Source organism: Arachis duranensis, chromosome 2 (genome assembly GCF_000817695.3).
Source record: "Arachis duranensis cultivar V14167 chromosome 2, aradu.V14167.gnm2.J7QH, whole genome shotgun sequence".
Taxonomy (NCBI): domain Eukaryota; kingdom Viridiplantae; phylum Streptophyta; class Magnoliopsida; order Fabales; family Fabaceae; genus Arachis; species Arachis duranensis.
In genome coordinates, this window is record NC_029773.3 from 77,353,548 (window position 1) to 77,364,119 (window position 10,572).

The 10,572-nt window shown below is 34.7% G+C and overlaps 1 protein-coding gene across 1 annotated transcript in view; it reads left to right on the forward strand.

Annotated features, from left to right (window-relative positions):
* Positions 1-4,049, forward strand: part of LOC107474998 (protein root UVB sensitive 3) — a gene marked incomplete in the record, with an annotated part of 5,895 nt that extends 1,846 nt beyond the window's left edge. Inside the window, 8 exon segments of the mRNA XM_052257579.1 lie at positions 1-77; positions 229-311; positions 1,175-1,304; positions 1,881-1,973; positions 2,167-2,305; positions 2,876-2,916; positions 3,010-3,197; positions 3,552-4,049. Coding sequence (XP_052113539.1) covers positions 1-77; positions 229-311; positions 1,175-1,304; positions 1,881-1,973; positions 2,167-2,305; positions 2,876-2,916; positions 3,010-3,197; positions 3,552-3,647 — 847 coding nt within the window.
* Between the last annotated feature and the right edge of the window lie 6,523 nt (positions 4,050-10,572).

Genomic DNA, 10,572 nt, shown 5'->3' on the forward strand with positions numbered 1-10,572 from the left:
AATGGACCTTATTTCGCCACTGTTTCCGTCAGCTTTTGTGATTATTGTTTGCCTAGGAAGCATATCAAGATCATTCAGTAAGTTCCATCACTTCTTGAAGTTGAAATATAGATTAGTAATGTGATTACGTGTTAGTTGTTAGCTGTAGGTCTCTTACCTCCTTATTCCAAATTTCCAATAAGTAAATTTCTTAATTTAGTCTCTAAATATACTTGAAATTTGAATTAGCTGGTGTTGCAAGTGGAGCCACTAGAGCCGCTTTGACGCAGCATTTTGCGCTTCAGGATAATGCGGCAGATATATCTGCTAAGGTACAAGTTACATTTAATGTTACATAAAAATTAAATTTTCAAAACGCAAAAACAAGGGAGGATGAGACCTAAGTCTTCCACTTTCTTAGAAAAAAACTATTTACTGCTATTATCTCTCTCTTGTTTACTGTTATTTACAAGCAATGGCAGCAGTATATAAGACAATCACTAGGTGTAGTCACAATAGTAGCAGTTTTTATGTCTGTTACCTTTACCTTTTCTTTTAAAAGTATGTATGTGCATAGGTTTTTCTCTGTTTTAGGATAAATCACCAAAAATGCACCCGAATTATTTTGGTGCTAACAAAAATGCTCCCGAATTTTTGTTATCGACAAAAATGTCCTCAAATTATTTAAAAATGTGACAAAAATGCCCAAAATGAATATTATTTTTTATATAAGTGGGAAATGACTTTTGTATTGGACAAACTACATATGCATTTGATCCAAAATTTTATAGTAATATTTAGATAACTATTTAGAAAATACACATAGAAAAATGGATAAAAATTTTGACTTTTAAATTTTTTCATTTTTTAAAAGTATTATTGGTTATTGACAAAAAAGTCACCAAAAAATATATATACTTAGCGAAAAATCACAAAATTTTAAGGATAAACATTTCTCATTTTTCTAATCATGCTTGCAAAAAACCGTATCAAAATTCAATCTCTAAAGTATTTTTTGAGAATATATATTTAATGTTGGACATTTTTGTCACGTTTTTAAATAATTTGAGGACATTTTTGTCGATAACACAATTCGGGAGCATTTTTGTCAACGCGAAAATAATTCGGGTGCATTTTTGGTAGTTTACCTTCTTTTTTAATCATGTTTTGATGTATTAACATCCCATCTCTATAGGAAGGGAGTCAAGAAACAGTGGCCACAATGATTGGCATGGCATTGGGCATGCTTGTTGCTCGCATCACCATAGGACACCCACTAGCCATTTGGGTTTGTTTTTTGTCCCTAACCCTGTTCCATATGTATGGTATGTCCTACACATTTTTATCTTTAATGTATATTTGATACACTTGTCTCTTGCATAGTTCTTGTGTTGCACAATCAACGAGAGGGAAAAAAAAAATGAAAGGATCACATTGGGCTTATGGACCTTATCAAGTAGTAACTGCTGTTAGAGATTGATAGTATTAACTTGATGACAGTGCTGTAGTTGGTCAGAGTTCAAGTTTCTAATATCAACGTGTTTGGGGAAAATTAGCACTCCAATCTTTTCAGAAAAGAAAAAAAAAATTGAACAATATTTTCTTTTTTACACCAAAAATAATTTGAGTCTTACAAATATTAGTGGCGGTTTGAGATAGAATGTAAAAGGAATAGGATTTTGATTGCGTTAAAATCTTAAATTAATCCATGACATTGAGATCTTAGGATATCACTTTCTCAAATAGTTGAAAATATTCAACTTAATGGTTCCAAATAGTCTGAAGGTAGATAAATACCGTTTCCATGCATAGCTTCTTTGTAAAGAGGTATTTCCTCCCTAAATACATGTCCTAAATCATTGATGGAAACCTGATGCCCCAAATCTTGTCTCTTTTCATAGCGAACTACCAAGCTGTGCGGTGCCTAGCATTGACCTCATTAAATCCTGAAAGAACCACTATTCATTTGCAGCATTTCATGAAGACAGGCAAAGGTATTATCTTCTTTTATTTTATCTTACTTCATGGTAACTACAACTTATCTTTGATGTCAAGCTATTTATACAGAAAATTTGTTTATTTATTTATTGAATCTTAGCATTAAATTTACTACTCATACTTATTAATTATTAATCTGTATTTCATTTTTCTTATGTATATTAATCCATGTTTCTAATCCTTTTGCAGTTCTGTCACCTGAACAAGTCTCTGCAAAGGAACATGTTTTACCTCTTAATCTCACTGTATGGAGCTCAAAGAATGCTGATTTGCTGTATACAAAAGTACATTTAGGTACAAGGGTTTCATCATTAGATAACATGGAAATGTGAGTGGCTTCCTTATCCTTTGAGAAAATTTGTTTCTTAATCCATGAATAATACTTTAACAACCTTCTGGGTTCTGCCTTAACATATGATCACTGCTTTATTATTTATTTCAAGATAATGGTTCACTTTTCTGTTCTAGCCTCTAATGGCCCAAAATCATGGCATTGTAAACTCATGCCATGTTAAGCTCTAACTTTTTGAAAATGTTAAGCAGTTTCTTTTGGACTTGAAACCTTGACAATATACAAGTTCATCGAACTTTGTGAAGAAATGTAGTTTTTATTTTCAAGATATGGTGCAGCAAGAACTGAATTTAAACCTTTTCGTTATAAAAGCTCTACTATATGATCCTTCTCTCCTGTAAGTTTATGTTGTTGGGTGGCGATACATGAGTGGTACATTTAACTAAGTTGAAAGCAATTGTCAATTCTTGCTCAGCATGTGTTATCATTTATCAGTACTACGTCTAAACTTAAGTTGCATGTTTATTCTCGATTATTGTTAGAAATAGCAGTAAAACTTCATTAATAAACCTTACTTGGAATTTTCTTTTTGTTAAATGATGACAGTAAGGAGAATTTGCTTTCTGCAGCATCTTACTATGCAAAAGGTTGAGCTCTCTTCATAATGTTTATCTACTAACTTTCACCTTTCCATTTGATGTCTTAAACCTTAGTTCATTTTTTGTTATTTTCACCTATAGCCAAGTACTTACTAGTTGAAAGGAACGGAACTGTTAATGTTATTGTGCATAAAGATTCAAATGCTGCTGACGTTCTGAAATCATTTGTTCATGCTCTCATTCTTGCAACGAATGTCTCTGAGAGCAAATCTTCGCATTCAGACAGCCAAATGTGGATCGATAAGCACTACAACGTGTTTATTTACAAGGTATTCATGCTTCTGGTCAAATTCTATTTAGCTTCTTAGTTTTGAAAGTGCGACTGGATATATTAACATTGGTGCATGCTATGGTGGCTTTGGTGGCTTTGGTGGCTTCGGTGTCTTAAAAGGTGTTGCTAAAATTAAAGTAATGCTGTTTTATTATTTAACAACGCTTTTAATTAAAAAAAAGTATTATCAAAATTAAAAAAAAAAGGTGACTTCAATTTTAACATTTGTATAGTCATTGTAGCCACTATAGTCACTGTAACCATAGGTACCACAGACTTCACCATTAACATTTACCACTATTAACATTTACCACTAATGACACGGGAATTAAACTAAATTGATTTCGGGCAGCTCAAGTCATTAGGCTGGAAAACAGAACGGCTTCTATCACCTATAATATGGAGGGCAAACTGGATCTATAAAGCATCTGAAAAGAAAGCCGATTAGGTTTCAGTACATGAATATTGTTCTAGAGAAGGCGACTAGCAGCACCTTCGGACTGGAGAGTTGCTTGAAGTGGAGTTGAATTATGGTTGACAACTTTAGCATGATCTTTTATAAGTTATTTATGATTTCGCTGTGATGCTATGAAGATAAAGAAAGCTTGACTAGTTGGTTGCATTGCCCTTCCACCCAACCTAATGATCTGTGTATTCATTTTGGTTCCGAGCTAATACACTCTTCCATCATTAAATATGGTGTTTGACGCATCTAACGCGGATGATACATTCCAGATGTATATGTCAGCACAGTGTATGAGCAAGAAGTTAGAACAAATAAAGCATCCTTTTAACAGATGAATATTTATGTATAGAGAGCTTTTGTTTTAAGGAAAATACATGTTTCCTGAGGCTGCATTTGTTTGTTTTTTTTTTTTGACAAGACAGAATGATACTGAGACGGAGACAATAGAATAAAAATATTAAATGTTATTCTGTATATTATGTTTGAATATAATATACAAGACACTAATGTAATATTCTGAATTGTATTTGGATAGATATAAACAAGACAAAAATATTATGTAAAATAACTACAATAGTCATGTCATCCCAAGCTCTCATACCCTCCTCTCTTTCTATCTCTCACTCAGTTCTTGAAGTTGTAAAATATAACTCAAGTCATGTGTTGAAAAATAGAATTAATATTTATTATTAATTTGATTATATGCATTGTGTATATTAGGAATTAGACATTTATAGGAACTAATCATGACTCAAACTAAACCTGTGTCTCAAGTATGACTCAACTGCTGTATGATACTTTATTGTGTGGCTCGATTATTCACAACTGTAGATTTTAGTCATTCATAGATGCTTAGCAATTAGCATTGAGTAATAAGCAAGTACACTTCTTGTTATTGTCTGTGTCACTTGTAGTTTGTCACTAATATTTTATATCAAATTTTTTGCATCAAGTAAAAACTAATTTATTTCAAAAGTATGCACTAACATAAACAAAATTCTGCACTAACATAAACCAAATTCTGCATCAAACTTTTCTACACTAATTAGCATAAAAATTTCTGCACTAATTAAACACAAAAATAGAATTTACAATTTTTTCAACATATTAAAATCTAAAACAGTTTTTTCATTCATTCATTCACAGTATCATTGTAAAAATTTAAGATTCTATCAAAAGAAAAAATGATAGGTCTTATTCTTATATAATTTTTAGATGTCTTATTCTTATATAATTTAGATTGACAAATCATATAAAACAATAAAAACGAAAAAAAATAGACAAAGAGAAACAAAATTCTGTTTAATAAAAAAATAAAAATAAAAGTAAAGCAACAAGAGGAGAGGCAGAATAATACCTAATTATATGACAAAAAAAAAAATAAAGAGAGACAGCAAGAAAAAGACATTACTTGAAAAAGAAGTGAAAAGAGAAGAGACCGAGAAAGAGAAATCAAGAAGAGAATACCTGGGGAAAAGAGAAAAAAAAAAGTAGAGATAGGAAAGAACAGGGAGAAGAGAGTACTTCTCAATGAGTTCAAATTAGGGTTTTTTTGTAAGAAAATAAAAAGAAGTACTAGTGGAATAATAAAAAATATCTATAAACAAAAAAAAATTTTATAAAAAATTCCGTATCTACCTTCTCAAATTCTATGTCTATCATTGTCTTTCGTTTAAAAGTGGATACAAAAAAAACAATCCTAAAGATTACGTGTCCAATGTCTAATGTTCATATCTCTCATTCAAACATCTTTAAATATTTACTGTCCACAAGAAGCTTGACATGTGTCCACTTGTGTCCCTAAATTGGCCCCAGGGTCAAAGCTTGTTTTTGCTTATTGATTGGAAAATGATTCTGTAGTGCCTTATTAATTTGCACCAACTTTGGTACACAAATACATTGATAGATTAATTAAAGGATATTTAATTATATTTAGTTTTAAAATTGACCTAATTTTACTATTTATTTATTTTTAAAAAAATAATGAATCAAATTATGATGTTAAAAATATTTTTAAATTTTTTATTTTCTTCATTTTTTTTGTTTTAATAAATTAGGGTTAATGGTCCTTGTTATATAAATAAAAGTTCAATTATATAAAATCGACGATTCCCAAGTAACCAAATGGAAACATAAATCTTATATAACTAAAGTTTATTTACGACCCTAATTTGTTAAAGATAGAAGAAAAAAATGAAGATTTAAGAGTAATTTTGTATAATAATTTGGATCAATGTTTATAAAAAAAGATAAATATAACTAAATAAGAATATTTGGATCTATTTTTCTTTGAGTTAATAGTCAAAATCATCTCAGAAAGATATCTCGATCTCCATATTAGTCCCCGAAAGATAAAGTTAATCAAAATCGTCCCCGAAAGATGACGGGCATGATCACGTTCGTCCTTCTGTTATCTCTGTCGCTGAGCTGGCTAACGTATTTCGTTAACTGCCTGCGTGGCACAGTAACAAAATGACGCCGTTTTGATTCAATGGCCTCCAGGTCTTGCTGCGACGTCGTTTAGTGTCCAGGAGAGATTTAAAACGTTGCAAAGCATCAACCCCCCTCTGTTAACAAGAATATCACTCTGTTTCGCTCCAAAACGTTTCGTCTCCCTTAAGCTATGCCCTCAGCCTTTGACCCAACATTTGAACCACGCCGTCAACTTTCGTCAGTGTTGGAAGATGAGTTAAACAGAAGAGGTATCGGTACTGGATACAGAGGTGATCATCTCCTGGAGCAACATTGATAGTGGAGGAAGCCATTAGGAGGGTTATATAGGTAAGGATGGAACATTTTTCTTGTTTTTTGAGTTATTGTGTGGCGTGATGTCTTCTTAGTGGCGTGACTCATAGGTTCCTCTAATTCTGGGTAGGGTTTGGGGTGACTAAGGGTTTGTATGACTGTTCTTAAATAATATGAGTGGGTTAGAACGATTTGCTGTTACTGGCTTTGTGATGATTTGTTAGGTAGGGGTGTTTCATTTTTTGTTTGTTGCATGTTCGTTTTGGGTTTATGGTATGTTTTGGTATGTTTTCCTATGTTTGTTAATGGGATTTTCGTCTCTGTTGTTATAGATGGAGGGTCCTCCCATGACCTTTGTGTTTCACCATGGTGGAATGTTTAAAAACTCTGTTGATGGAGACATGATATATGAACCCATAATACGGAAGTCTTGATGGATATTGATGGAGACACACTTGATATGTTCTTTGTAAGGGGCTACTGATAGGCAAAATTGTGATTTACTCTTTTCATAACTTGAACAATTCGTAGCAATGGCTCCAAAAACTTGGTGCACACTACTATGGTTCACTCACATTCTTCACAACTTCGCACAACTAACCAGCAAGTGCACTGGGTCGTCCAAGTAATAAACCTTACGTGAGTAAGGGTCGATCCCACAGAGATTGTTGGTATGAAGCAAGCTATGGTCATCTTGTAAATCTCAGTTATGCTTGTCACAGCACGGCTAATCATCTGTCGATTCTCGATCATGTCGGAATAGAATCCATTGATTCTTTTGCGTCTGTCACTACACCCAACAATCGCGATTTTGAAACTCGTCACAGTCATTCAATCCTTGAATCCTACTCGGAATACCACAGACAAGGTTTAGACTTTCCGGATTCTCAAGAATGGCCGCCAATAATTCTAGCTTATACCACGAAGACTCTGATTAAGGAATCCAAGAGATACACGCTCGGTCTAAGGTAAAACAGAAGTTGTTGTCAAGCACGCGTTCATAAGGATGGATGATGATGAGTGTCACGGATCATCACATCCATCAGGTTGAAGTGCAATAAATATCTTAGAACAAGAATAAGTTGAATTGAATAGAAAATAGTAGTAATTGCATTAAAACTCGAGGTACAGTAGAGCTCCACACCTTAATCTATGGTGTGTAGAAACTCCACCGTTGAAAAAACATAAGTGATGGTCCAGACATGGCCGAATGGCTAGCCCCCCTTTGAAGGTCTAAATTTGCATACACTGATTAAAGATCAATCAAAAGACGTCTAATACAATAGTAAAATGTCCTATTTATACTAGACTAGTTACTAGGGTTTACAGAAATAAGTCTAAATGCAGAAATCCACTTCCGGGGCCCACTTTGGTGTGTGCTTGGGCTGAGCTTGAGATTTACACGTGCAGAGACTTCTCTTAGAGTTAAACGCCAAGTTGTAATGTCTGTTTGGCGTTTAACTCTGGTTTGTGACGTGTTTCTGGCGTTTTACTCCAGAATGCAGCATGGAACTGGCATTGAACGTCAGTTTGCGTCGTCTAAGCCCGAACAAAGTATGGACCATTATATATTGCTGGAAAGCCCTGTATGTCTACTTTCCAACGCAGTTGAGAGTGTGCCATTTGGAGTTCTGTAGCTCCAGAAAATCCATTTCGAGTGCAGGGAGGTCAGAATCCAACAGCATCAGTAGTCCTTTGTCAGCCTCCTATCAGATTTTTGCTCAGGTCCCTCAATTTCAGCCAGAAAATATCTAAAATCACAGAAAAACACACAAACTCATAGTAAAGTCCAAAAATGTGAATTTTGCATAAAAACTAATAAAAACATCCCTAAAAGTAGCTAGATCCTACTAAAAACTACCTAAAAACAATGCCAAAAAGCTTATAAATTATCCGCTCATCACAACACCAAACTTAAATTGTTGTTTGTCCCCAAGCAACTGAAAATCAAATAGGATAAAAAGAAGAGAATATACTATAAATCCCAAAATATCAATGAATATTAGTTCTAATTAGATGAGCGGGACTTGTAACTTTTTGCATCTGAACAGTTTTGGCATCTCACTCTATCCTTTGAAGTTTAGAATGATTGACATCCATAGGAACTCAGAGTTCAGATAGTGTTATTGATTCTCCTAGTTAAGTATGTTGATCCTTGAACACAGCTACTTTTATGAGTCTTTGCCATGGCCCTAAGCACTTTGTTTTCCAGTATTACCACCGGATACATAAATGCCACAGACACATGACTGGGTGAACCTTTCCAGATTGTGACTCAGCTTTGCTAAAGTCCCAGTTAGAGGTGTCCAGAGCTCTTAAGCACACTCTTTTTGCTTTGTATCACGACTTTAACCACTCAGTCTCAAGCTTTTCACTTGGACCTGCATGCCACAAGCACATGATTAGGGACAGCTTGATTTAGCCGCTTAGGCCTGGATTTATTTTCTTGGGCCCTCCTATCCATTGATGCTCAAAGTCTTGGATCCTTTTTACCCTTGCCTTTTGGTTTTAAGGGCTATTGGCTTTTTTTGCTTGCTTTTCTTTCTTTTTCTTTTATTTTTTCGCCACTTTTTTCGCAAGCTTTGTTCTTCACTGCTTTTTCTTGCTTCAAGAATCAATTTTATGATTTTTCAGATTATCAATAACATTTCTCTTATTCGTCATTCTTTTAAGAGCCAACAATTTTAACATTCATAAACAACAAGATCAAAAATATGCACTGTTCAAGCATTCATTCAGAAAACAAAAAGTATTGTCACCACATCAATATAATTAAACTAATTTCAAGGATGAATTCGAAACTCATGTACTTCTTGTTCTTTTGTATCAAAAACATTTTTCATTTAAGAGAGGTGAAGGATTCATGGAATTATTCATATACTTAAGACATAGTTACTAAATACTAATGATCATGTAGTAAAGACACAAACATAGACAAACATGAAGCTTAAAAATTGAAAAATAGAGAGATAAGAACAAGGATGTTAAGGAATGAGTCCACCTTAGTGATGGTGGCGCCTTTTCCTTGAAGGACCAATGGTGTTCTTGAGCTTCTCTATGTCTCTTCCTTGCCTTTGTTGCTCCATCCCTAGTGATTTTGGTGCTCCTATCCTTAGTTGCTTCCAATAGTTGTGTGGAGGAAAATGTATCCCCTGGGGTATCTTAGGGATTTCTTGATGAGGGAATTCCTTATGCTCTTGTTGAGGTCCATGAGTGGGCTCTCTTGATATGCAGTCAAATGCTCTACTACTGAGTTATGGACCCTTGAGATGAATCTCTCCATCTCTCATGACTCGGAGGTGGAAGCTTTTGTCTTCCCTTTCCTCTTTCTAGAGGTTTCTCCAGCCTTAGGTGTCATAAATGGTTATGGAAAAACAAAAAAGCAATGCTTTTACCACACCAAATTTAGAATGTTACTCGCCCTCGAGCAAAAGAAGAAAGAATAGAAGAAGAAGAAGATATGGAGGAGAGGGAGAGAGGTTTGGTTTCGGCCATTTAGGGTGGATTTGGATGGGTAAGAGATTTTGAATTTTGAAGGTAGATGGGGTTTATGGGGAAGAGAGGATGGATGTGAGTGGTGAGAGGTGATGGAGAAGAGTGATTGAGGTGATTGGTGAATAATGTTTGGGGAAGAGTGTTATGAAAAGGTGAGAGAGAGGGAGAAGGTAGGTGGGGATCCTCTGGGGTCCACAGATCCTGAGGTGTCAACGATTTCTCATCCCTGCACCCTTTAGGCGTGTAAAACGCCCTCTGTATGCAATCCTGGTGTTTAACGCCACACTGATGCCTGTTTCTGGCGTTGAACGCCAGCTCTATGCTTGTTTCTGGCGTTAAACGCCACTTTGCTGCTTGTTTCTGGCGTTTAATGCCAGCTTTCCTCAGGGTGCAATCCTGGCATTTAAATGCTAGACTGCTGCTTATTTCTCGTGTTCAACGCCAGCTTCATGCTCTGTTCTGGCGTTAAACGCCAGCCAGATGCTCCTTACTGGCGTTTAAACGCCAGTAAGCTCTTCCTCCAGGGTGTACTTTTTCTTCTGCTATTTTTTATTCTATTTTTAATTTTTGCAATTGTTTTGTGACTCCACATGATCATAAACCTAATAAAACATAAAAGAACAATAGAAATATAGATAAGTAAAAATTGGGTTGCCTCCCAATAAGC